The sequence below is a fragment of the Trachinotus anak genome, unplaced genomic scaffold (genome assembly GCF_046630095.1).
Source record: "Trachinotus anak isolate AG129_WGS33_773 ecotype Australia unplaced genomic scaffold, CSIRO_AGI_Tana_v1 ptg000004l, whole genome shotgun sequence".
Lineage (NCBI taxonomy): Eukaryota > Metazoa > Chordata > Actinopteri > Carangiformes > Carangidae > Trachinotus > Trachinotus anak.
The window spans coordinates 18,458,142-18,486,077 of record NW_027273855.1 but is presented as its reverse complement, the minus strand read 5'-3'; the positions used below and the strand labels follow the sequence as shown (position 1 = coordinate 18,486,077).

At 39.9% G+C, this 27,936-nt stretch overlaps 4 protein-coding genes across 10 annotated transcripts; 3 read left to right on the top strand and 1 right to left on the bottom strand.

Moving 5' to 3' along the window:
* Positions 1-1,313: 1,313 nt before the first annotated feature.
* On the top strand, positions 1,314-3,631 carry b3galt4 (UDP-Gal:betaGlcNAc beta 1,3-galactosyltransferase, polypeptide 4). The gene has a single exon (XM_071476604.1). The coding sequence runs from the start codon at positions 1,584-1,586 to the stop codon at positions 2,703-2,705; it is 1,122 nt and encodes a 373-aa protein (XP_071332705.1). The 5' UTR covers positions 1,314-1,583; the 3' UTR covers positions 2,706-3,631.
* A 2,514-nt stretch (positions 3,632-6,145) lies between these two features.
* On the bottom strand, positions 6,146-14,639 carry wdr46 (WD repeat domain 46). Its single transcript, XM_071476601.1, has 14 exons — positions 14,546-14,639; positions 14,123-14,296; positions 13,741-13,821; positions 13,531-13,643; positions 13,312-13,399; positions 12,286-12,347; positions 11,704-11,808; positions 11,444-11,594; positions 9,859-10,094; positions 7,895-8,048; positions 7,460-7,607; positions 7,041-7,231; positions 6,808-6,921; positions 6,146-6,685 (listed from the first exon to the last, which is right to left on the bottom strand). The coding sequence occupies exons 1-14, from the start codon at positions 14,600-14,602 to the stop codon at positions 6,566-6,568; spliced, it is 1,794 nt and encodes a 597-aa protein (XP_071332702.1). The 5' UTR covers positions 14,603-14,639; the 3' UTR covers positions 6,146-6,565.
* A 2,041-nt stretch (positions 14,640-16,680) lies between these two features.
* LOC139620758 (cytosolic sulfotransferase 2-like) lies at positions 16,681-27,574 on the top strand. Of its 3 annotated transcripts, XM_071476597.1 has the most exons (9): positions 16,727-16,838; positions 22,517-22,585; positions 23,512-23,650; positions 23,779-23,907; positions 24,173-24,273; positions 24,357-24,483; positions 24,595-24,692; positions 25,981-26,155; positions 26,267-27,574. In XM_071476597.1, exons 2-9 carry the CDS (start codon positions 22,568-22,570, stop codon positions 26,377-26,379), a joined length of 900 nt encoding a protein of 299 aa, XP_071332698.1. In that variant the 5' UTR covers positions 16,727-16,838; positions 22,517-22,567; the 3' UTR covers positions 26,380-27,574. The 3 variants fall into 3 exon arrangements, with proteins under 3 accessions (XP_071332699.1, XP_071332698.1, XP_071332701.1); XM_071476598.1 differs by lacking the exon at positions 22,517-22,585 and having other exon boundaries at positions 16,681-16,838; XM_071476600.1 differs by lacking the exons at positions 16,727-16,838; positions 22,517-22,585 and adding an exon at positions 22,051-22,074.
* LOC139620756 (cytosolic sulfotransferase 3-like) lies at positions 16,845-21,830 on the top strand. 5 transcript variants are annotated; one of them, XM_071476592.1, is made up of 9 exons: positions 16,845-18,358; positions 19,107-19,171; positions 19,516-19,654; positions 19,775-19,903; positions 20,135-20,265; positions 20,480-20,606; positions 20,712-20,809; positions 20,914-21,088; positions 21,176-21,830. In XM_071476592.1, exons 3-9 carry the CDS (start codon positions 19,516-19,518, stop codon positions 21,286-21,288), a joined length of 912 nt encoding a protein of 303 aa, XP_071332693.1. In that variant the 5' UTR covers positions 16,845-18,358; positions 19,107-19,171; the 3' UTR covers positions 21,289-21,830. The 5 variants fall into 5 exon arrangements, with proteins under 5 accessions (XP_071332693.1, XP_071332696.1, XP_071332697.1 ...); XM_071476595.1 differs by having other exon boundaries at positions 19,107-19,187; XM_071476596.1 differs by lacking the exon at positions 19,107-19,171 and having other exon boundaries at positions 19,583-19,654.
* Positions 27,575-27,936: the final 362 nt, after the last annotated feature.

Genomic DNA, 27,936 nt, shown 5'->3' with positions numbered 1-27,936 from the left:
GTTGTTTTTATACTGTCTGTAGCCACCAACTTTATTTATTTGTGAAAAACAAAAAAAATCTTGGTGTCAAGATTTGGAAATCCTTTTGCAACACACATTTTGTATTTCAACAATATAGTGAATAAACAAATACTTTGAGGCATCTTTCTTTGTCTGTTTCTTCCCATTGTGCAGTCAGATCTCTGCAGTAGAACAACTTCGTATTTGTATACACCAGTTGCTTACATTTACATCACTTTCTCCCTCATTTTATGGAAATTTAGTCCAACTTCAGCCCTACAAAAGAAAAAAAGAAGGAAAAGACAGGAACGGGAGAAGAAGAAAACGGAAAAACACGCCCATATGCAGAATACTTAATAAACAGAAAACGAGCATTACCACTAAATGACCACCAGGTGTAGCCCTGCGCCTCCAAGCCTGACAGCACTGGAGGTGCGGGGGAATAATAGGCGCACGGGAAAGCTTCACATCCAGTCAAATGACAGTGATGCAAATAATAATAATGATCCTTAGATATTTAGCGCAGTGAACACAGTTTAAAGTTGGGTATTTGACAGACATTCACTCTGCATTCAGCTTAGTCTTCTTATCAGGCTTCACTTAATGTTTGCAGTTGGAGGCCGATAAGATCGCATGAAGAGATGTGCCCTCGCTGGGCCTTAGTATCACTAAATGTCCCGTGACATGAAAACTGTTTTCAAAAAATGGCTTAATAGATTATTTGGCATAATACTCATGAATAAATAGCCTATTATCAATAAATAGTTAAAGCAGTAATATAACCGATGTGCCCTCTATTCAAAAGCTTCCACATCCTGTGACTCAGTGGTCAGCAGTCATTCTACAATGTTGGGCCTCTGTGACTAATGCAAAAAAAAAAAAAAAAAAAAAAAAAGTCCATCCAGTAAATGCTTCGCTAGTATTTGCCGGAACCGGAGTCTGTTTGTAAATCGTATAGGACATATGCACCAAGCCAATTACATTATATGAGCAGTATGCAAGGTTTATTTTAATATTTTCTTTTAATGATCAAACTGTGCCAATCCACATAGGCTATTGTTTACTAAAAAAAATGACTATAGAGTTGGTGCGAACACACATGGACTAGGTCAACATTTGTCGATGTGGAGTCGGCTGGTTTGTCCAGGGGACGATCAATACGCAGCTCGATGACCGGAAAATACAACTGCTCATCAAAGGCGAACCATCATCAGAGAGCATCGGGGCGCTTTTTACCTATGGGTGGAGTATAGAGCAAAAATAGCTCCGGGCCGGTGTCGAAACGACCGTTTCATTTGCGCAGCTGCGTATCCCACTTTTGTGAAACGGACCGAGCCGAAGCATCAACACAAGAGTACCGGCTCATTTACCGCATCCTCACCGACGCTGGCACTGTCCCACGGCTGCTGCGGCGGACCTGGATCCTCCAGTAAAGCAGCGACCCGAGGAGAACTAAAGCGGAGGGGACGCGCAAAAAACGCAATGATAGAGGGATAGAGGCGGATTCTGGTCGTGGAAGCAAGGGAGAAACCGCAGTAGCCATAGCCGTCCTCAGAGCTGCGCAGCGGTCGTGGAGGTTGGTCATGGTGGGACGGGGGGTATGTAACGGGGTATGTAAACCCCGGTTTGGAAAGCGAGGGAACCGGCTTGGGCTTTTGCCATTTCTTTGCGCGGCTGTGGCGTGCGCCGCCCTGTTGGCTCTGCTCTTTGTGGACTTCATCGAGTCATGGGTCACCTCGTTGGGCATGAACACAGTGGTGGAGCCGCACGCCGGCATCATCCCCCCTCAGAGCGTCCCCCCCACCCGACCCGAGGAGTTTCTGCTCATGCCCAGCCCGCTCGTGTGCCAGCGTGCCAAGCCTTACCTCATCACCATGGTTACCACGGCTCCTGCCAATCAGAGGGCCCGCCAAGCCATCAGGGACACCTGGGGAGGGGAAGTGGAGGTGAGGGGCCTGCGGGTCATGACGCTCTTCATGGTGGGTGTGGCGTCTGACCCGGGACTGGCCAAGCTGCTGATAGAGGAGGCCCGGGAGCGAGGAGATCTGATTCAAGGGCGTTTTTTGGACACCTACACCAACCTCACCCTGAAGACACTGTCCATGCTGGGCTGGGCCCGTCGGTTCTGCCCTCATGCTCACTTCATGGCCAAAGTGGATGATGATGTCCTGTTCAATCCCAGTGCCCTCCTGCACTTCCTGAACAAGAGCCGTAACCCCTATGAACAAGGGGACTTGTATCTTGGTAGGGTGCATCTCCATGTGGCTCCGAACCGTGACCCAGATAGCAAGCACTACCTCCCTTCAGGGGCCTACCCTCCCTCAGTCTTCCCAGACTATTGCAGTGGTACAGCCTATGTTCTGTCCCGCTCTGCACTGCTCAAAATTTCCCTGGCAGCCTCTGCTTCACCTCTATCCACACCTCTGCCTCCAGAGGACGTGTTTGTAGGTCTGTGTGCTCGGGCAGCGGGAGTGCTGCCCTCGCACTGTCCTCTCTTCTCTGGTGGTCCAGTTGTTCCCTATGGGCGATGCTGCTATCAGGCCATGGTGGCCATCCACCGCATCACACCCAGGGAGATGCTGCAGTTCTGGGCTGACGTTCACTCATCTCCTCCCTGCTCTTGGCTGAGTCTGCGTGCCTCTCTGGGGATATGCAAAGTCAGGGCGATGATTGGATCAGCTCTGGGCCTGGAACAGGGGTTGTGAGGGTTGCTGAGAAGGAAAACTGGAATCATTGAGGCTGTGCCTCACTTCAATATTGTAAACAGCACAAGTGCTCTTCAGATTGTGAAGCTACACTGTGTGCACTGAGAAAATGTCAGTTTATTTTTATAGCTTTATTTTTTTAAACACTACAATACATTTTACTTGCTTTTTTTGCAGAAAAGGGGATGACCAGCTGGTAGTATGAAGAACTGTCACAGTAATCTTTAGCCTATCTTTAGACTGTTACAGCATCCTGCATTATTACACTGACACATACTGTAGATGTAGAACAAACAACACTGGCATGCTGACAGTATATGACGAGGAAATACAGTCGCTTAAGTGATGAATGCACATCGGAACAAGTACCTCTATTTACACATTACGTCTGACATCTATAAGCTGCTACTGTTGTATGTATAGTATATCACCAGGTACTTAAATTGTAGATGTTAGTCTAAGATGCTTAAATGCATGTCTCCAAAAAAACAGTAAAATAGATATCAAATCATAAGCTGCATATACCCAGTAGGAAGGCAGAAATATTTAATTAAAACCTATTGTGTTCAAAAATAGTCACCTCAGTACATGATATGAATCCACAATGTTATTTAATAATAAAGACATTATTATATGTGCAGTGAAAGGGCATTAATTGGTCTGTTTGAGACAGTGAGATGTATTTAGCCAGTTCTGGGAACAGACAGCGGGTGAAGCTGCTGTTCTCCGGTGACAGCCCAGGAAGTCTGCTGCCTCAGATCACTGAAAATATAACCAAGCAGATGATTGCGTGTCAGAGGTAAAGCCTGAGGCTGTCTTGCTCCTCCCACTGTGTAAAGACAGTAGAGAAGTCAGTGTGTTTACTCTCAGGAAATATGTGTGTGAATCAAATACCACCACCAATAAAAAAACAAAACAAAACCGTACCTTGATTAAGGTTTGCCTGAGGTCTTTTTCTTAAGACACACATGCACACAGTCTCAACACTCAATATTTCTGTTGCATTGTATTTTCCCTCTCTCCATAGCAAATAATACTAAGGAAGTTCACAATTGCACAAAGTGACAATGCATTATTTCACCACCACAAGGAAACAAACAGTTGGGGCAATGAACATGCCCCAGGCAGTGTGACAGTTTCTTCAACAGACAATGATGACAATGCTTGAACCATTGTCACTTCCTGACTTTAGTCATCCTTTGTCACACTCAAGAACTGAGCACAAATTCCATGTACAGAACATGTGATGCCACCAAAGTACAGTTGTGTGAAAAGGTGTTTGCCCCCTTCCTGATTTCTTATTTTTTTTGCATGTTTGTCACACTTAAATGTTTCAGATCATCAAACAAATTTAAATATTAGACAAAGATAACACAAGTAAACACAAAATGCAGTTTTTAAATGAAGGTTTTTATTATTAAGGGGGAAAAAAAATCCAAACCTACATGGCCCTGTGTGAAAAAGTGATTGCCCCCTAAACCTAATAACTGGTTGGTCCACCCTTAGCAGCAGCAACTGCAATCAAGCGTTTGCGATAACTGGCAATGAGTCTTTTACAGCGCTGTGGAGGAATTTTGGCCCACTCATCTTTGCAGAATTGTTGTAATTCAGCCACATTCGAGGGTTTTCGAGCATGAACTGCCTTTTTAAGGTCATGCCACAGCATCTCAATCGGATTCAGGTCGGGACTTTTACTAGGCCGCTCCAAAGTCTTCATTTTGTTTATCTTAAGCCATTCAGAGGTGGACTTGCTGGTGTGTTTTGGATCATTGTCCTGCTGCAGAACCCAAGTGCGCTTCAGCTTGAGGTCACGAACAGATGGCCGGACATTCTCCTTCAGGATTTTTTGGTAGACAGCAGAATCCATGGTTCCATTTACCACAGCAAGTCTTCCAGGTCCTGAAGCAGCAAAACAGCCCCAGACCATCACACTACCACCACCATATTTTACTGTTGGTATGATGTTCCTATTCTGAAATGCCGTGTTACTTTCACGCCAGATGTAATGGGACATACTCCTTCCAAAAACTTCAACTTTTGTCTCGTCAGTCCACAGAGTATTTTCCCAAAAGTCTTGGGGATCATCAAGATGTTTTCTGGCAAAACTGTGACGAGCCTTTATGTTCTTTTTGCTCAGCAGTGGTTTTCGTCTTGGAACTCTGCCGTGCAGGCCATTTTTGCCCAGTCTCTTTCTTATGATGGAGTCATGAACACTGACCTTAATTGAGGCAAGTGAGGCCTGCAGTTCTTTGGATGTTGTTCTGGGGTCTTTTGTGACCTCTTGGATGAGTCGTCGTTGTGCTCTTGGGGTAATTTTGGTCAGCCGGCCACTCCTGGGAAGGTTCACCACTGTTCCATGTCCCAAAGTCCCAAAGCTTTAGAAATGGCTTTGTAACCTTTTCCAGACTGATAGATCTCAATTACTTTGTTTCTCATTTGTTCCTGAATTTCTTTGGATCGCAGCATGATGTCTAGCTTTTGAGGATCTTTTGGTCTACTTCACTTTGTCAGGCAGGTCCTATTTAAGTGATTTAAAGGTGTGGCAGTAATCAGGCCTGGGTGTGGCTAGAGAAATTGAACTCAGCTTTCCAAAGATGTGATAAACCACAGTTAATTTATGTTTTAACGGGGGGGGGGGGGATCACTTTTTCACACAGGGCCATGTAGGTTTGGATTTTTTTTTCCCCTTAATAATAAAAATCTTCATTTAAAAACTGCATTTTGTGTTTACTTGTGTTATCTTTGTCTAATATTTAAATTTGTTTGATGATCTGAAACATTTAAGTGTGGCAAACATGCAAAAAAATAAGAAATCAGGAAGGGGGCAAACACTTTTTCACACAACTGTATATGAAGTCATAACAAGCAAACAAGTAACTAAGTAACATCCATGATTATTCACAATGCCATCCATTACAACTGTTGCTTATGATATTAATTTAGCAGGTTACTCCAGTTGTGGAGCAAAACCACCCCCACCCCCCCCAAGTCAGGTTTAGTATGAGGATCAGCTAAGGATAACTCCTCCTTAGACGTGTAATTCAGCTTGAACTAAACTGAGGCTGTGAATACGACAAATGGAAACTCTTATCTCTTAACGAAGATACAGCTGTAAGACTTCCTCTTTAGTTGCCTGCATGTTTCCCCTTCCACCTTCCGATGATCTAAATATTTTTGAAAATCTCCCAAGTATACTGTATATTTAATTCACTGAAAAATGTTTACAAAGTTCTTTCGCACAGTCTACTGTCACTGTTACTAGTGACTGTAGAAGAGACATATCCCAGAAACGCCTGCTTATCAATTTTGGAGGAATGCCAGCTGTGCTAACATCAGCTTCTATTAAGTTAATGAATGTGCTTACAACGTTTGAGTATATTTTATATTTGAGTGCACTTCACATTTAGACACAATGTCAAATAACACTCTGAATTCAGAGGCTTGATATGATGTTGTTTATTTTTTTTATAACATATTAATATAAAACATTTGACATACGCTCAGTCAGTTCAGCCACCAAAACACATCATTTGAAAAGGTGAAAAATGAGTGAAAATCTGGTTTGAGCAGAGAAAAAAATACAACTTAACACTAATTCTAGGTGACAACCATGCCAGGCGTGGCACTTCACATTATTTGCCCATGTAGACAGAAAGTGCTTCAGGCTACAGGCATTAAATAGAACTGCCCTACCACAGCACTCATCATTGATTACAGATGCTGCTACCAATTAGCAAGTTTGAGTTTTGTTCCCACGGTGGAGTAATGTCTCCAAAAAAATGTGTCCTTTGTATGAAGTTCAAAAGGTCACTCCCACAGAATGTCACTGGGGTATGGGCGGCACAAAGGGTCCTCCTTTTCTATTTTTTGAATCTGTCCAGAGCCGATCTCGAGCTGGATAACACTGCCTTCTTTTTCTCCCTCTCCTCTCTTTCTTTTTCCATCTTCATTCTGTCCTCCACAGTTTTCCTGATAATGTCCTGGGGGGTAAACAAGTCAAGAGAGATGAGCCATGCAATGTAGACGTAGAAGAGACAAAAAATACAAATAGAAATCACTCTGTGATCTAATCAAACTTCTTTTTATAATCTGGATTACTCACCCTCTGGTCCTCATGAGCCACTTGCTTCTTGCGCTTTTCAACACTGCCAGCAGAACTACGACCCTTCTTCTTAAACTTGGGAATAAATTTTTCTTTGGCAAGTGGGTCAAAGCCCTGAGAGGACAAAAAAGGTCAAGTTAAAAATATTAAATCAATATTTCATCCAAAGTGTACAGATTTGTAACGTAAAATAAAATTTGGTGTGTGCCATTAAGATGCTCCCAAACACTGACCAGAGCCTGGACCCTGTCTTGGTGCCTTTGTTGAAAGGTGGCGTGGTCAACCTGCCCCAGTTCATTGGGGTTCAGGGTAATAAGCTCTGGCTGGATCTTCTCCAGCAGGGCTTTAACCTCCCACTCCTGCCTCTGCTTTGCACTGCGGTATGGATTTGCATCCAGACCGTCAAAGTTAGGTTCACCCGCACCTGTGATTTTAAACAGAGGACAACAGAGGTAAAGAGGGAATGAGGACAGCTTTGATGCAAAGAAGAATGTAAAGCATGTAAAGAAAAATAAAATGAAGACTGAGTTCGGTGATGGCGTATGTCATATGGTCATGGATATTTTGACCTTGACCCATCTGGTGCACACTTGCTGTTCAGTACACTTTTACAAATAAAAATACGTTGGTGTGATGTGAAATCAAGTCGGACCTGGTACGAGCATGCTGGTGAAACCCTCTCCATGTCCGACCCCGAGGACATCCTCAAAGGGACAGAAGTGCAGCCCCCACACTGTTCCCCGAGCTCTGTGAGCCATGTAGGGTTTAGTCATTGGAGTGTTCCACACGTCCTTGTACACCTGCACGGAGACAGTTTTCACCGACAATAATTTAGTGGTATGCAGGTTAAAGCTGCCTAGTATGTAAAAAGGTCTGTTATGTATCATCTGTTTGATTTATTGCAACAAAAATGTGAAATTTATTTACAGGCAAGTACACAATTCACCATCTACTGTTTCAAGTTATTGCTGATCGTGGTATATCTCCAGCTGTGTGCATCCAAAACAAAAAAAGAAAAAACCTCTTCACATGTAAAATGCATGACCTGATTGACAAATCATTTGTGCAGTGTGGAGATGATGATGACCTGAACAATATCTCCTGTGGCTGCAGACAGCAGCCCTCTCTGGCTCAGGGACAAACAGGAAGCTCCAGTTGGTAGAAAGTAGGACTTGAGGGGCTTGAAGGCTCTAATATCATACAACTTCAACTTTTTATCCATTCCAGATGTTACCATGTATCTGTCGAAAGAGAAGACCATAACAAAAGATTGCTCTCTGGTGGAGATTTAGGAAATTGCAGTTCATTGGTCACCACATAAATACAACCTGGCAATGAAGTTGTATAGTATTTATGGATTTCTTCTGCCAACTTGTTAACCTTTAACCACCCACCCACCGTTGTGACTTGGGTCGCTAACACTATGCAGAATTCACAGACTGATGCTTTAGATACTTGCATTAATAAGAGATGAACTGTATGTACAGTGACAAGGAAAAGTATGTAAACCAATTGGAATCTTCTGGATTTCTGTGTTAATTAGTCATAGATTAATAAAATGTTGTTTACGTATTTGTATGAAGTTAGATTTTTACACCATACAGTGCTGCACGTTCTTCCCAAACAATTCAAACTTAGTTGCATTAGTCCACAAAACATTTTCCCAGTAGTGCTGTGGAGTGTCAAGGTGCTCTTTGGCAAACTTGAGGCACACAGTGATGTTGTTTTCACTCTGTTGTGTCCTGCCATGGACAGTAAGCTCCATGATTTGTGTATGGTAGACTCGTGAACAGAGGTCTTAACCAACTGCAATGATTCCTTTAAGCCTTCAGCTGTTACCTGGTTTTGCATTTAAAGTGTCATCTTAGTTGGCCACCAACTAATAGGGAGAAAGAATTATCATACTGGACCAAATCATAAACTGAAGAAAAAAGATAAGACATTACATATGTATTGTGTATGTCTTTTGAAACCATTTGATCCACATGAAAACTTAAGTGAATAATACAGTCAATTAGACAGATAGTGGAATGGAGGCAACTTAGTTGAACGAGTTAAATAATATAAAAGGCAGCGCTGAGGCATTGTGACTTATCCAAAATGGCAAGTCTGGAAAGCTGAGAGCGACCCTTGATTTATTAGTAGATTTCATTTTACAAGGCATATTTAACTGAATCTCAGATAGCAACTCTCTCCAGTAATAGAAACCAAAGTCCTCTCCACCATGAGACTTTTGGATTCTGCAACATTCGAACAGAGGATTGTGGATCAGTCTGGCATTTCACAACCAACCTTGAGTCGAATATTGCCTGCAGTCCTTCATGACATTGTCTCACTGACCCAACAATACATATAGTTTCCATACATTAGTGTGCTTAAGGCCAGAGTGATAAGGGACATCCATGTCATAGCTGGATTTCCCAATGTCACTGGAGCAACTGACTGAAACCACATCCTAGCACCATCATTGAAAAAAATGCAACAAAAAAGGTTTCCATTCTCTCAATGAGCAGGTTATCTGTAGGTCACGTTTGGCTTTGTTGAATGTGGTGGCCAAATGGCTAGATGGGACCCATGATTCATTCATAATATCTAACAGTTCAGTCAGCCTTAATCTCCAAGGAATTGTTGAGGATAGATGGCTTGTGGGTTAGTGACTTTTGCTTCATTTGCAAGGTTTTATTTGCCATGTTAGATCTGGCAAACAATATTGAAATGTTATGCTCATATCTGCAGGAGATCAAGCCTACCCATTAAAAACATGACTGATGATGCCCTTCACACAACCCTTAAAAGAGGCAAGAGGCAAGGTACTGGAGGCAAGGTAAAACCAAGCCCATGCTTGCCCAAGAACAACAGTGGGGCATAAGTCTGCTGAAAGGGCACTGGCTGTGCTTGTCTGTGAGAGGATGCACACTGCAGGCGGTGAGTGTTTGAACTTGAAAAAAAGATCATTATTCTTAAACTTATTACACTCTCAAGGAATATTAATGGCAATGTCTTTACTTCTATCAACAGTCTCTTTAAATAAAAAAAGAGAATGTGACTCACGTGCCCGACTTATCTACAGCAACAGAGCGCACGCCGCCCTGGTGACACAGCATCTTGACCAAGGCTTCTTTCTGGTTGGGCGACCACAGGCTGACTGTGCCGTTGGGGTGTCCTAGGTGGATGATGGCGTTATGAGGGTTCTGGCACATCACATCAAGCCGGCCAGTCTTGGTACAGATGGCTGCCACCTCCTTTCCCACAGACACATCTAGGTACTGCAGGAAACTTGTAGCACTCTGAGGACAAGAGCAAAACAGGAGGGTTAGTCTGAGCTGATTATTGTTGGTGAATTCAAGTCAGTTTGGAAAAAAATAGCACTCACATTAATGTGTTTGATTAAAAAATTATTGTTTTTTTTACTCTGTATCAGGGGTTTTCAAACTGTGAGGCAAAGACTTAACCCTGTGAGGTGAAAGGGACAGGGGTATAACAGTCTTCTAAATATAATGGGAAGTTTGTTACTGTAGTTTGGCCTGGTTATCAACGCATACAACTCATGGAGGTAATGAGGTATTTTTTTAAAAAAGAAAGGAGTTTCCTAAAAAACTTTATTTCCACAATTTATGCCAGGATTTGCATTCCTTTTTTGGGGTCACAACTCAAACTTAAACACAGACAAAATACACACATATTTTTAGATTCAGTGAGACTTAAACTTGGAATATCATTATAGAATATCATGATCTCCACTGTCCATTGTGAATAAGCGTCCATAAATCAGCTTAGAAATCGTAGGAAAGGGTGCTCATTGCAGCTCCTGAACTTGCCTGACAATCATTATGTTTTTAGGTTTTCTTCAGTAATAAAGTAATCTAGTAACAGTTATCTGAACATACATAGGTACACTGCAGACAGGACCTGCTAATAGCTAATTCTGCATACCTTACATTTACATTTTTCTTGACTAACTATCCCCTAGAAAGGTATGTGTTTATGTATCTTGATTGGATATTGTCTATTCTATTTCGTAATAAATTGTCTTAGCCTGTTATACCCCTATGTCATTTGTATCTATTGTAATAATTAAAACACTGTTTCAGTGCTGCCCTCTTTGCCAGGTCCCTACTGAAAAAGAAATTTCAATCTTAATTAAATTTAAAACAGCAGACTTCCTGTTGAGTTTAGACTTTGGGTGCAAGAGGCTTTTTTGTAAGTCTTCGCATGTTACCTGTCAACTGATTTTTGTGAATGTAGGTGAAACCAAAGGGGTATAAAGGACCCCTTTGAAATTTTCTAGGTGGCACTGTTGAGCCATTTTGCCACAACCATGGGCAAAACCAGCATAAGGCCCTCAAAAACACAATTTTCATTCAGGAGTAATAATAATAATTAACATTACAATTTCAATAGGGTCCTTGCCCCAATCAATGCTTGGGCCCTAATAAAAATTCTAGCTGGTTAAAGTGAAAAAAAAGAAGAAATTATAGTTTAACCAAATGAAAACAAGTTTCAACTGAGTGCCTGGTTCTGTGGCAAATTCACTATTTAACATAAGACAACTTTTTGTTGCTTGTGGTAATATATCAAAAATTAACATGCAAAATATATCATGCAAAACCTTTAAGCACAGTTTTAATAAACCCACCGCTGTGGCTAGCAAAAAGTGGTAGGGGAGGAACTGCATACGTAGGACGTCATTGAATTTGCGGATGCAGTGAAGCTCTATTCCATTGGAGTCATAGATATGCAGCCACTTCTTCTGAGCCACTGCATACATGGTCTCGCTATGGAGCCATCTGAATAAAGGCAGAAATGTATTTTATTTACAGGGAACATATTCACAGCTGCTGGTAGGTGAAGCATGACTTTGTGTGGTGCTGCATAATGTATGGTTGGATGGCTTACTTTACATCATTGACAGACTCCATCACGTTAATCTCACACATCAGCTGTTTGGACTGCCAGTCTATACAAGCAACATGGCCTCTCCTCCCACCAAGCAAAAGGTGACTGAAGGACAGAGAACACAATTTCAAAAACAAATACACAACTCAAACATTTAAAACATTTACCTGCCAAGCACCAAACTACAGACACACACAGTTGGTGACTAGCTGGAGAACAGTGGAGCATCGGTACAGTGACGGACAGGGCCAGTAAAAAGTTAATGGATTTTTTCATTGGCGGTGAACCCCAGGGATATGTCTCTTTACATCACAGTCCTAGCCTCAGGTGCTTCCTCATTTCCAGAGCTACAGTCACTAAAAACCTCCATTATCAAAGGAACTACCACCCCAGAGACTTATTATCATAAATGACATGTGAACTTTATGTGATGACAAAAAACTACAGACCAATAAAGATGACAGGGTAAATTATTTAATATTGTACCCCGATAGCTGTTTGGTGATGTAAGGACAAATAGTATGAAAGTATTCAAGACAAACACTTCATACACTGTATGAATGTAAAGAGTGTGATACTGACCGTCCAGTTTTGCTATAATCCACTCGATATGGTCCAAACTGAGACAGTTTCAGGTTAAAATACTGAGGAGAGAAAAAAGATAAATAAATCAATAAAAGGTGACAATAGAAGAAATGGGCACTGACTGATAATAGTGCCCTTGGAGTTCAGGTTAAATGCGATCCAAAAATCTTTGCAATGGTATGCTTATGTGTGATCCATAGCAAGAGGCACTTGGGTGCTTTATGTCCTGTATGCACAGTATTAGTAGTTTTTGGTAAAAAAAAAAAAAAAAAAAATATGCATGGCAACATGATGTCCTCCATAACATGTATCACGGTGGTGTGACGTGAAAATACAACAGGGTCTCATGATACTGAGGGCACAATAAACACACATTTTTGCACCAATATCATATCCATCATCATTGAGACGTTGTCCAGAAAAGCAGACCTGCTATATCCTCTGGTATCCTAGATGGCCCTCTCAAGCTCAAGTGGGAGTAAATGCCTTTCCACATAAAAGGATGGACATGTTTATACGCAAGTTAGAAAGCTTAGAAGAAAGCCATACTGATACACGTGTTTAATTATGCCCACACAGTAAAATCATTAGAATACATATTATCAAGAAGGCATCTACCCAAAATAGTCTTGTTGTTCAAGTTATATTGTTAAAAGATGATATTTTTTGTGACATGTAATTTTCTACATAATTCTGTATTTCTACATATTTTTGTTCCTTCTACTCTGGTCTTATGAAAATGACAGAAAAATGCTACCATGCCTTGTTTAATTTCAAATATCTTCACTTCCATTGGGGGTAAAACCTCAAATATCGGCACAAATAGTATAATAGATTAATTCTTCAGCTAGAGAAAGTTTTTTTTTTTTTAATGAACTGCTACTTTATCATGGGTTTTTACTATAATATTCTAAAGTAACACTCGACTTTAACAAGGCCAAAGTAGAGATGTTTTTATAAATAGGGCCCGAACACTTAGATGTCAGAGGTGAAATCATCCAACACCTTCACTAGTGTCCCCACCTTTGCTCCAGATGTTATATCCACAGCATCTGCAATAGCCTCCTGAGAGATCGTACACGTGTCTTCATCTTCATCTCCTTCTAGAAACCTGAGATCAGTGGGAAACATGTTACCACCAGGCTTTTAATCAAAGACTTTAAGTGGGCTTTTGATCATTTTACCTCTGTAATGTCACACACAGTGGCATAAAGAGCAGTGGCAACTTTTAGAGGAACTTACCCTGCGTCCTCTGGGAGTAGGAGGTCAAACCGGGCGGCTTGTTTCTGGGCCATTTCTGAAGCTTCTTCGGAGCGAGCTATCATGTCTCTCAGCTTGTAATGTTGGCGGCGATTCTAGGAAGAGATTTTAATAAATGAGATGTTGGCTGTTGGCAACAGCTAACACCACTTACTTATCAGAGATAGTAAAAAAAAAAGACAGGATGTTTACCTTTTTAGTTTTATCTTTCCTTTTGAACTTCTGCATCTTGCCTTCTGGAATTGGAGCAGGACCAGGGAAAGGGTCTGATTTCTGAGGGAGTATCAACAATAATTACAGAAAATACAAAGGATTTACTTGGTCAACACAAGAATAAAGGACAGATCACGTAGAGCAGCTGGGAGATATGTTTATATTTTATCAATGATGGAATATAAAAACAGATATTTAGAATCTTTATCCTACAGCCTGCTTCCCAGTTAAGGGATGAGCTGCAGGATTCAGTGCAATGCCCATAATTCAGTTTTATGCTGAGCGGGTCAGCATACATTTGAATAGCACTTGAAAAACACACGTTATAAAAAGACAAGTAAGATGAAGTAAAAACTCTTACCCCTGATATGAACTTCTTTCCTTGTCTTTGAGTTTCTTCTTGCTTTCTTTTCTTTGTTTTCTGTGTCTTTTGCTCCTTTGGCAGCAGAGGCTCTCCAGTCTGCCCTCCATCTTCACCCACTTTGTTTTCATCTTTCTCCTTTTCCTGTGGCTCCTGCCAGTACCGAGCTGCGGGCTGCAGAAGGGGAGCAAACGGAGACAAGTGAGCAGCTCTGACTTAATGAGGAGGACAGAGAGTTCAGTGTGTGTGTGTGTGTGTGTGTGTGTGTGTGTGTGTGTGTGTGTGTGTGCGCAGAGAAACGGTCTGCTCGCCTCCTCCAGGACACTGCTGGTGCTAACATACAGTCAACAACTAATACTTTCAGGCTGTCAACATATAACACCAAAAGCCTGACACGGTTCCTAATGATTTAATCACAGTTACCTTCTTCTTTTTCCCCACGTGTGAAGTGTTCACAGTCGCCTCGCCGGGAGACGCCATCTTTGTTGTATACGTTTTTCAGTTCCTGTGATGTCAGGAACGTCTACGTCACTTCCGGTTCCTTTATTTTTTTTAAATTTTAAATCAATTATTTTTCGTTTATCTATCTATCTATCTATCTATCTATCTATCTATCTATCTATCTATCTATCTATCTATCTATCTATCTATCATTATTATTACTATTATTATTATTATCAATAATAATAATAATAATTTCCTATTAAAATGTTGTGAAGTATAAGTACACTGTAGCATGAAATGTACTTGCATACAAGTACCTCAGAATTGTAAAGTATAGTACTTGCAGGTGATGCACTACATTTCGTAGAAATTAAACATTAATCAGAATCAGAATCAGAATCAGTTTTATTACCAAGTATGTTTCCACATACAAGGAATTTGTGCTGGTGGTTGGTGCAAACAGTAACATAAATAGACTTAGGGTAAAATAAGAGGTAGAATTTACAAGTTAAAAATTAAAATAAGATTAAAATAAAATTAAGATAAAAAATATACAACAAAGATGTGGTATATTTGCAATAATGATAAAGACATGGGGAATGTAGTGCATCAAATATAGACAATGTAAAAAATATATAAATATAATCTGTATAGATATTTACACTGTGCATGTAACGGGAATTTGCAGTAGTTCTATAGGGGGGCAGGGGGTATCAGGGGGATCGGGGGGATCAGTGACAGTGGGGCTCTCTAGCCTTGTTGATAAGGCTGATAGCAGATGGGAAGAAGCTGTTTTTGTGGCGAGAGGTTTTGGTCCTGAAGGACCGCAGCCTCCTGCCAGAGGGGAGTGTCTCAAAGAGTTTGTGTCCAGGGTGGGAGGAGTCAGCTACAATCTTCCCTGCACGCCTCAGGGTCCTTGAGGCGTGCAGGTCCAGGAGGGATGGTAGATTGCACCTTCTCTGGGTTTTTCCTGAAGTCCACTATCATCTCCACTGTCTTCAGAGCGTTAAGAGTGTTAAGCTTAAGTACAGAAATAATTCCATGTTTTGTACTGTGTGCTTTCCTTTTCTGTCAAATAAAGATATGCTTTGCTTTTGCACAAAAGCAATACTCCACATTTAATCTTTTAAAATAATAAATACAAATAAAATAAAAATTCAGTTCTGCTATTTGGCTCTGAATAATAATACCCATTTATTATTATTTATTTATTAGATACGACTTGGCATCAATTACTGCAATGGTCACAACAGATTGAAAGAAGTGAAAGGGGGAGAAAAAGAAGATGAGAAAGAGGAGAGGGAGGGAGGACAGAAAGCAGAGTGATTGCAGTCGTATTTAGGCAGTTTGGGTTGAAGACATCTATTTTTGTTGACTGTTGCATGCCTTTGAAAATAAACCAATTTCTGTAGCTGCCCACCCACATCAATATAGGGAATCCGTAAGCAGAATCCAAATCAAAATCTTTAAAATTCATACTATTACCTACCCTAAAATTCATTCTTACTTGGTTTTCCCCTTTCTCAAAACAAAGTGGATGTGTCATTAAAAGGTTGAGACATCTTCACAGCTGCTGGGTGAATGCTCATGTGAGATCTTTTTTGAACTTCCTGTGCTGCACACTCTGAAAAGTATTTTTGAAAATCAGCCAAGTCTCTTTGTCTCCACATAATGGGGAAAGGGGAGTTCTCTGAGGCACCACAGACTTCTTTAATTTGCCAGAACTGAGCTGTAGATTTAAGAACACTGAGAAATCTCTATGTAATATGAATATATATGCTCTTCTTCCTATGTATTATAGCCTCACAGGCACTTTAAAGAAAGAACGGCGTGTGTTTTAAGTTGCCCCCATGCAGACAATTCCCAAGTGGCTAGCATTGTTTAAAGTCTTATCCTTGCATCTTTTGTGGTCAAATGTGATATGCATGGCACTGTAAACATTGCTGTACTTGTACAAAGTGAGTTGAGAAAAGATGATTCTGATAATGTCTAGACAAATTAACAAAACCGTTAAATAAGCCATGTTTCTGAGAAAACAGGGGACTTAAGAGGAAAGGCCCAGGAAATCTGGAAGGACAGGGAGGGGGCTGGAATTTCACATCACATATGGGACTGAGTGTACAATTACAATGGAGACAGTGTTATGTAACAAGAAGAGAGAGAGGAAGGTTAATACTCTGCTAGTCTGGGAAAAATTACAAAAGAAGAGAAAAGTGTCAGAAATACAGCAAAGAAACCACCAGATATCTGCTTGTCATTTAATCCACAAAAGGTATGTCTGATGTATTTTTTTTGTTGCTTTCTTTTTTTGAAGAGCTACAGTGTGCTTTTGTTACATGGAGTTAGTTTATTGTTAAGCACGTAATGTATGCATCAAAATATTTGTGTTTTTTTGCACAACCACAGACTTACTTCTTAAGCATGCCACTGTCCTTTAGGCCTATTGACTATTTATTATTTTTTCTCTGTTTTTAATTTGACCTGTAGATGATTTTCTAAGATAAGAACGATATACCCATATCATCTATGCTCAGAACCTGGGTATAACATTCTTGCTCAGTAGCTGACTGAAGATATTTGTCCCTATCAATCACTTAAACCAAAAAAACATGGGAAAATAAGGCCCATGTTAAAAAATTTGTGGTGATCCTTTAACAATTGAGTAATGCAATTGAGTAGGCAAATGTCATATACACTGTTTGTTTATCTGCTTTAACTTGGCAACAAAACAATTTTAGACAGTTTATCTGGTGTGACTACAAGATTAGCACGACAGCTAACCACCTTGGAGGAATGCATGAACACTCCTATCATATAGTGAGGATGGAGTTGTTACATTGAGGTAACTTCCTTCTTCGATGAGTACTGTCATGACATTTGCTCACAGACTAAGTACTTCACACCCCTGTTAACCAACGAGAGACGTTTCTCTACCTGGAGCAGGTTTTTTAATTTTTTAAAAATCTTTGCGAAAGGAGTGGAAAATGATTAGTTTCTTTAGAATTAGCTGCATCAACCTGGTCAGCATGAATTTTAAGAATGTAGTAGCCTAGATGACTTTGCACTAAAACCTTGAGGAGACTGTAAGTAACTGTGGTTTCTCTCTTTTTTTTAATAAAAAAAACAACACATTCATAGGAACACTAGGAATGAAAATAAAAGAAACTCAGACAGACAGATAGACAATGGAAAGACAACAGACACGAGGATTTACTTAAAATAAAACTAAAAATAATATATAGCTAGGAGAAAGGTATCACTCATGTCCATTCAAACCATGTCTATTCAAACCCCTATGTAGAAATAGCAGATATCTAAACCAATATTTGACATAAAGGGCTCCCATATTCTGTGAAATACATTGTCTTTGCAATGCAACATGGATGTAAAATAGTCCATTGATACATATTCAAGTATGACCTAAAGCCAATACGTTTTCAATGGAACTGTTATCCAGTTCAAAAGATAGACTTCTTGCACTGAGTGTTATAGAGTTTTGAAAGTGGTTCCTTGCCTGCTGGAGCTGCTGGTGGTGTTGGTAACTTGCCAAGGCCTTTGGCCATCATTGCGTTTACATTACCAGAGGTTATAACACGCCTTCTGAGAAGTGCTACTTCTTCAAGGCAGAAATGATGAGACAGGACTGGCTGGTGAGAATGCAAACCTCAGTTTAAGAAGAGAGGTGATAGAAATAGAAGCATAACAAGAGTTAGCGTTGGCACTGCTTTCCACTGCTGGAGACAGCAAAGGATTGAAGTTTGATGGTGACCTTGCAACCTTTCTTCCAGACTGGTAAGTAAACAGCTATAATTCTAACATGCTATAGTTTTGCTATAGCAAAAACACACTTTCCCATTCTTCTCATTCTTGACTGGTACTGTAGCTCTTATAAGATAAGACAGGTGATAAGGTAACACCGTTACTGCTGTTTAATGAATTTTGCAAAAGTTTGTCAGGCTCTGACATGTTTGAGTTTCAGATTGGGAATAGGTAACAGCTGAGAGGGAAACAGGCCGATGGCTTTGAATAGAAAATGTACTTCAGGGGGCTTCATTGCTCATCTCTCCCTGAGGTTCCAAATCACCCGTGGAGAGAGACGGAAGAGAGTATATTCACATCACAGAAAAGAACTCAAATCTTGTGTTTCGTTAAGTCCATAGGGTTCGATTGTGATCAATTCACAAATCCCTTCTTAAAAGCTGATTAATTAATTTACCCCCTGTTGGGTTGGGGCGTATTCTTTCAATGCCAATAAATTTGAGGGAAGTGGCTGACCCATGGTTTTTCTCGATGTAGTGCCTAGCAATGGCATAATCCATGTTTCCATTTCTAATGGCAACCTTATGCTCAGTGACTCTCAATTTGAGATTGCACTTTGTACATTAAGCCTCATGGGCATTTTAATATGAAGATGACGTGTGGAAAGACAGTTGATTAATTCTTTTATATTATATTTCTGTCCTGAGTGAGGATTAAAGGTATCAAATGTATTTGAACAGTGTGCACATTTTCCACATCAACTCTTCTCTGTGATCAACAGAATCACAGAGAAGAGAGAGACGACAAAAATACAACTGAGAAACAACAATCAAAGGACGTGTTGAGGTATTTCTGCAGATTAGTATCTTTTTGTGTTATGTATCTTTTTTCAAAAGATATCTTTTCTAGTCTCCAGTGGGGTTTGAGACCTCTGAACATGAAAAATGGAACAAATTAGAACATACCAGGAAATAGACCAGTGTTCGTTTCCCTCAGTTAAAATGACTCATAGGAGCCTTGTTCGTTCATTTCTGAGACAATCTTACAGTTAATTGATTAACTCTGATTGACTGTGAGCATTGTTGTGAGCATCATCTTTTTCCCTGAACAATATGAAACATATTTTCTGTCTCTCCAACATGATTACTCCAATGCCATCATCATATGATTTGCATTTCTTTTTTTGAAAGATGGATTCACTTTCTCGACCAGAACTGTTTGATTTCCATGGAGTCTCAATGACTCACTATTTCACAGACAACTGGGAGAACATTCAAAACTTCCAGGCCAGGCCAGATGATATTCTTATTGCATCATACCCCAAAGCAGGTCAGTCCATAACACAAACAGACAGTGTAAATGCTTAACAGATCTTGAAAGATGTGCATGTAGAGGTGAGGATTTGATATGATTTTATTTTCCTCTCTTTCTCTCTCATCTTCTCTCAAGGAAACACCTGGGTCTCCTACATCCTTGACCTGCTGTGTTTTGGTCAGACTTCTCCAGAGCGTCAGACATCCATCCCTATTTATGCAAGAGTGCCTAACTTGGAGATCACCTTACCTCCTCTGCAGCCAGGTTGAGTCACTGATAGGATACACATATTCATTATATTATCTATGTCACAAACATTTGTATACTGTGAGAAAAATTATGACTATGGTGTATTTTCAAGCATATTGGTTCAGGTAGTGTGCAGCTATCTTCATTGTTGTATCTGAAAGGTTGATAAACCTTCTATCATGTTTTTATTCAGGCACTGTATCAAACAACATTCATTGACACATAACCTGTTGTAAAAATATATAGGATCAGGGACTTTTTCAACCACACATAAAGGAACAGAAATGCTGGACAGGCTTCCCACCTCTCCTCGACTGATAAAGACTCATCTTCCTGTCCACTTTATGCCAAAGTCCTTTTGGGAGCAGAACTGCAGGGTATGTTTAATGATTGAAGTTTATTGCTTGATGAATATGCTATCAGACTAACCATTAGTGTAAACAGGGGAAGGGAAGCTTTGCTGAAAGCAATGCTAACCTTATGCTAATCTGAGGGATGTCTACCTCTATGCAAACTCTGAATAAATACAAAATCATATAAAGTTTCATGTGATGCTTGTCTCCAGATAATTGTTGGTTTTTCCTTATGTAGATAATTTATGTGGGCCGCAATGCCAAAGACAGCACGGTGTCTTATTTTCACTTTGAACGTATGATGATGATTCAACCAGAGCCTGGAGACTGGAGCAGCTACGTCCAGAGATTCATGCAGGGGAAGAGTATGTATGAGATATAATTAGGATTTTTTTTCCTGTCTTTTGCAAAGATGCAAATATTTACCCAAACTTATTGAATCACTTTAATGTATTATTTTGTGGCCCAAGTGGTGTTTGGATCCTGGTATGACCACGTGAACGGCTGGTGGAAGAAGAAACAGACTTATTCAAATATCCATTACATGTTCTATGAAGATATGATTGAGGTAATTTAGTTATTTCTGCAGGTTGTGGTTGTGTGTTCTCTTACTATCCAGGTTAATTTTGTGTTTGATAAAAGTTTGCTGATAACATTTGCCCATGTTTCCAGGATGCTGGACGGGAAACAGACAAACTCTGCTGCTTCCTTGGTTTGTCTCCTTCAGTCGAGGAGAAGGAAAGAATTAGAGGGGAAGTGCAGTTTGATGATATGAAAAGGAACAACAAGGTCAATTATAAGACATTCTCAGGAATGGATTTCAAGGCTTCCTCCTTCATTAGAAAAGGTAAATTGAAAATTATATACAATACAGGTGACATGTAAAATCAGTTCTCCACCTAAAATACCTGACAGATTTTCTGTGGTTCTCCAGGAAAAGTTGGTGACTGGAAAAACCATTTCACTGTGGCCCAGAGTGAAGTGTTTGATGAAGACTACAAGAAAAAGATGAAGGACCCCACACTTCATTTCCGCACTAGCATTTGAACCAGGCTGCAGTATGCTAAGATAATTTATAGGATATTGTGAGGAAAATCTGTTGGAAAATGAAGTTATGCAGCATGTAGCTAAAGTTATCTGAGTAAATCAAGCAACTAATCAAGTGTGAAGCAGATTATTTACATTATTTAGCTCAGTAATATCTTATTATGTTTGTGCAACCAAAACTGGCAAATTGCCGTTTTGGGTTTGGTGTTCGTACGGACTGTGACATTGGTGTTTTAGTCATTTCCCCATAGCAGCCTATTGTTCTTCTTGTCTCTGCCAGTGAGCAAATAAATATACTTCTCAATGTCTTTAACAGGTAAATAGCTGCTGTATGACTGCACTATTACTTATGCCAAAGATACTTGGTTTTTCTTCTCTTTGCTATTATCATATTTGATCTTTATGGCACCAGGGTTTATGAGGCACTTTTTGTGTGTGCACCAAAATAAAATAGAACACAAATATCTGAATCATTCATCCTGTTTATTATTTCATTCTGTGTGTGCAGAGATAAATTTGATTAAAGAACATGATTGAGAGTTTTCCTTTTGCCAATACTGGTGTCTTTGACAATGTATGAACTGATTTAATGCGGCTTACCTCTGACCGGATAACAGTGGTTCACATGTTTGTCTAGTCAGACTTAAAGGACACAAGATGTTCTTGCCTATGTTCATTTCAGGAAGTTGTGTAATGTGTCTCAGGGAGTATTACATAAGAGAAAGACTTCTTTTGAGTGCATGAGCCAGACACAACCACTGTTTTGGGAAATATCTACTGAGCAGGGTAAGTGTGCAGTAAACTACTTCAAACTTCAGGAACATGGCAGGGTTTTCAGTATGTATGTTTTAAAATGTGCTGCACTGAAATGTTATTGGGCAGGTTATTAAATGACAGAGCAGATGAATAATACTCTTCTGTCTTAATTCTCCTACAGTTGCAGGTCATACACAGTAAGCATTTTACCAAACCACTTCAACTGGTTAATATTGATTAAATGATTAAAATGTGGAGGCATTAACCTCATTCACAATCTGGAGAGTAGTTGAGTTGATATGAGTAAATATGTAGTAATTACAGGTTGCAAACAATAAATCTGCAACATTATTCTTCAGGAAACAAAGACTACAGGATTAAAGGGATTACAGTTTATATTCTTAAATTCCATTCAATGAGTAAATATATAAATGTAAGCATTTGGCCATCATTGTTCTTTTGTGTATTTCAGTGTATTTTATTTGGTGTGGCAGGAACACTTAGCTGAAGAGGAAATGCTGTAATGTTTGAATATCCCCCTGTTAGTAACACTCTGTGCATGGCCTGAAAGCTGGTTGTCAGACTTGTTTGTCTCTTAAAGGCAACGTGAGGGACCGAGTGGGAAGGCATGAGGGGTCACAGGTAGATTTTGAAAATAAGCTTTATTCACCCAAAAATGAATTTACAAAAAGTTCTGGGCCCATAAAAGAAGTCAAACTAATGGAACTAAACTCCTGCTATGATAAGGCAACTTAACAAGACAACCCAAGAACCTAGAAAAAGTCAACCTGTGTAGGAAACAGAACAAAAGTGGAGATGTATTCTGGCTGATCAGACCAGCTGTACACAAAGGAGATGATATAAAAAACTAAAAACAAAAGAAACAAACCAGGACAGTTAATCTATAAATTGAAATCAACATCCTATTAATCAAAGCCTCCTCCTGATGTTGCCTTATGACCTCAACAATGACAGCAAAATAGAAAAAAGCATGAGAACAACTTCAGATAAATTAACATAATGTTGAATCTACAAACGTTATAAATGTGTGCTACAATTAGAATGAATGTTCTTCCAACAAACTCTAAATAAACCGTAAGTATGTTGTGTGACAGGACGAATTTTATCATCATTTATTCGTCATTCATCATTTTGTGTGTATGTGTAATATGGTTGTAAAAATGTAAAGTAGTCTAGGATAATTAAAATGGGTCAGTGCATGAGTGGTACCAACTTCTATTGTAGCTGTGTGGCTGCAGGTGCAACCGTTACATGCAATAACCACAAAAATTACCTAGTAATTATGAGTCAATATTGTGCTGGCTGCAAGTCATTATTGCAAATACCAGTTCCATTTTTAGAATTTGTGGACTGGACTAAATGATTACCAACTAATATATTAAGGTGTGAATCATGTTCTGGCAGCATCACCAATATTTAAAATGTCATAATGATATTTTCCCACAGATGGAGCTGCCACCTCGACCGACACTGTTTGACTTCCATGGAGTCTCCATGACCAAATACTTCACTGACAACTGGGACAACATCCAAAACTTCAAAGCGAGACCTGATGATATTCTTATTGCTACTTATCCTAAAGCAGGTGAGGTTGTGTGGATGAGAATATTGAACTTCTTAAATCTATGATTTTATGCTGATGGATACCCTGGATTTATTTGTCTCTGATGTTCAGGCCACTTAACAGAATGTGTTTTTGTGCTTTAATCTCAGGGACCACATGGGTCTCATACATCCTGGACCTGATGTATTTTGGGGAGATGTGTCCGGAGCGCCAGACATCCATCCCTCTTCATGAGAGAGTGCCCTTCCTGGAGATCTGCATACCTTCTCTACAAGCAGGTTGAATCACGTGGTCACAGTCATATTTACATTACACTGTGAAACAAAAAGTTCTGAATTCAAATTTCAATATACTGATGCACTTTGCCTCGATAATCTCTTCGTTATGATTGTTGTGGGCCTATTGCCTCAGGGCCTTCAGACAGTGTCTGTCTAAAGTCCTGAAACAAGACTCTCTGCTTCACATTAGTTTTGTTTGTATTCACGCACTGTTTCAGATGATGAAAGGGCTGTCAGTCATAGACAAATTCTTCTCTTCACAAAGGTAAAGACCTTGCAGAGCAACTTCCCACCACTCCTCGCCTTATTAAGACTCATCTACCGGTCCAGTTTGTACCCAAGTCCTTCTGGGAGCAGAACTGCAGGGTAAAAGCTTTTGAAATGTATGATTTATGGACATTTTAATTCTGATTATGTGATTGATCTGATTTTGTTTTCTCTCTCTGTAGATAGTCTATGTTGCCCGTAATGCAAAGGACAATGCAGTATCCTATTTCCATTTTGACCGCATGAACCATATCCAGCCAGAACCAGGAGACTGGAGCACCTTTCTACAGAATTTCATGGAGGGAAAGAGTGAGTTGAAAGTAGATTTCATATAAATGAAGGGTCACCCCCCCCCCCCCCCCACCCCCCCCCCACCCCTTACTGTCTAACTTTTCCTTCATGCATTGTTCTGTGCTTCAGTGGTGTTTGGATCCTGGTATGACCATGTGAACAGCTGGTGGGAGAAGAAACAGACATATTCAAAACTTCACTACATGTTCTATGAAGATCTGATTGAGGTGAGCTCAAGGAGGTGATGTGGTGGTGCTGTTTCAACAAATAAGATAAGTTTTAGATAGACTGAGGTGTTTTTTTTCCAAATTGTTGAACAAAGTCTGGCTGTTTTCCTCTTTTTCCAGTCTTTCTGCTAATCTAACCATCTCCTGACTTTGGCTTCACATTTAATGATCAGATATGAGAGTGTCATCAGTCTCATGGTGGTTAGTTCGGGTGTTCTGATTTCACTAAATCTCAAAGGCAGCGAGTAGATATGAGAGCTAGTCTCAGCAGCATTCAAGTCAAGTTGAATTGAGTTCGTCACACTGAATGGTCTCAACAGCAAGTGCATACGTTAAGCCCCAGGAGAAACCATGACTCAGTCAGTCACCACCTGCACTGCTTAAAGAAAGATGTCACAGTATGAGGCAACAGGAAGGACAACCCAAATGCAGACAGGTCACAGGAGGATAAAACAACAAAGTCCAGGACATGAAAGATGCAACAATCTGGTGAGGACTGGGGAGAGACATCTTAAAAACTTTTTTGGATAATCAACCTACAGAGAGTTTAACAATTGAAGTTTCTAATGTTTAACTCATGTTCAACAATGTATATAGCCTACAAATATTTCATTTCATTTAGTCATTTAGCAGATGCTTTTATCCAAAGCGACTTACAGAAAGGGGAGGATAGGGCCACTCAGAGCGGGATTTGAGTCAGGGCCTCCTGCAGTGTGGACGATAGCCTCAATAAATGGGGCAGGTGCTCTACCCACTGAGCTAAACACCGCACCAACAGTTACTAAATCATTTAATGCTCGGTTAGGGTTGGGGTTAACATGGTTGTATTGTCAAGTCTCAGCTAATTTCCTGTTGAAATATTTCAAATACTCTGTAAACTCTCTGTAGGCAGACCATCCAAATAAAGTGTGACTTGTATATATGCTGTGAGATGATGTGGGAATGGGAAACAAGTGAGGTGAGTGTGGGAGTCCGGACTAGGTGATTAGGGAATGAGATACAGGTCAGCAGGTGTATGAGGACAAATGGTGGGTGGATGGAAAGTGGCAGGAGACATGGGGCAAAATGGCAAAAGAAAACAGGCCTTCGACGGGAATTGGTTGGGCACATTCAGCTTTGTCACACCAGAATGAAGTGAGTTCCTGACCCTTTTTAAGATGCTTCCATCCAAGAAGAGAAGAGCTTTTATCAGTCAGACCTGTGAGTGCAAGCAAATGGCTTTTTCCCAGAAGCAGTGCATTCAATTTGTACCAGCGCATATACATTGTTGACGCTTTAATGTGTGCAGGACTCTGGACGAGAGATAGACCAACTCTGTTCCTTCCTTGGATTGTCTCTGTCACCTGAGAAGAAGGAAAGGGTCATAACTGGAGTGACGTTTGACAGTATGAAACAAAACAAAATGACCAACTATTCCACCGTCCAAATCATGAATCACAAGGTGTCTCCTTTCATGAGAAAAGGTACAGTGAACATGTCTACTGGTAAAGGAGTCTGGGAAGAAGAAAATTTCTCACCCCATTTGTGACTGATTTCAGTATAAACTGCCTGAACGATTGTCTCTGCTTCTCCAGGGAAAGTTGGTGACTGGAAGAACATTTTCACTGTGACCCAGAATGAACAGTTTGATGAAGACTACAGGCAGAAAATGAAGAATCCCACACTGAGGTTTCGTACTGAGGTTTAGAGGTCTGGCCGGTCAGGCATCAAATTTTAAGTGACAAGTATATTGTCGGATCAGTGGACAATTATCCTCATTGTGAAGTTGACTGATGTCACAATCAAAAATGATCAAAACTGTAAAAATGTCAGACTTTTATGTTTGACTCAGGTTGAATCTCATTTTTCTGTGTTTGGTAAACTGCATTACGTCACAAGTTTGTGGAAATTAATTTGATGTAAGTGTGTCAATTTTATTTACTTGTATGTTGTCTGTTATGACTGCAATCGTTAACAGTTTCTCAGGAAAAGCTGTGTCTGTTAAAGAACTGAAAACACAACCTTGTTTTTTTCATACAAAACAAAGGAAAGAAAATGAAAGAAAGAAAAACACATTAGCAGTATTGTGTATCTATTGCAAACATAATATATCCTTCACCATAATGTACAATGATACAGTTTTAATAGAAAGGTGTAGGCTGAAGCCAAAGTTTATAACGTCCACCTTTACTTTATTATCACCAACTCTTTACCTAATAAAGCCTTATACACACACACACACACACACACGCACACACACACACACACACACACACACACACACACACAAGACAGCAATTATGGCAAAATTTCACATAACTGCCTATTATTTTATATGACTCTGGATAAACAGGGATATCATCTGAAACTAGTCTGAGGCATTCAACTGTAAGGCGGTAATTCTAGTTTATATCTGTGGTTTTATGAACAGGTCATTAGTTGGTTCTTTATGATCTGATTTTGTTATAATTCTTATGGCTCTTTTTTGTAATATCAAAACTGAATGGGTAAGCCTCTATATGCACCTCCCTATACTCCGAAAGCATTGGTGATGGATGGAACAATAAATGAGCAACATAAACAAGCAAGACTTATAGATTTAACATATCCTTCATCTTGTACAGTGTTGACGTTGAGTTTGAGATTTTTGGTTTTACATGATTGAAATGCATTTTTCAACTTAATTTATCATCAATTATACTACCCAGAAATGTTATTTCATACCGTCTTTTCATTTCCTCTCTGTTTATCCTTAATTTAACACCTGTATTTATGGCACTTTGTTTTACTTGTTTTACATCAAGCTGTCTCTTAACTAGTCTCATTTCTCTTCCCACTATTTTCACAATCAATTAAATTCTTCCCATCCTGAAATGTATAAAAATAAAAACAAAAAAACTTGCTCACCTTTGTCCCTTGATTTCTTACATTGCTACTGTACATTAAATAATATTCATGATATGCAGGTTCATGCGCAGCTCTTTACTGAAGCCATCCAAGTACAAGAGTTCAAATTAGATCATTCACTCATTTTTTACAAATAGGTTCCATCAGGGGCGCTGGGGAGCTTGGGATCACTTTGTTGCCCCAAGAGCGTGTGGCCAAGTCAGCATGAAACTGATTTACAGATTTTGCGTGTTTTGAAGCATTTTTTCATTCTAAGCTATAGAATAAATCTTACTCTTTCAACCACAAGTTGATGCAACCAAACAACTTGTGGTTGGGTGGATTTTGAATTAGAGGGGATGAAGGTTCTTCATGGTTC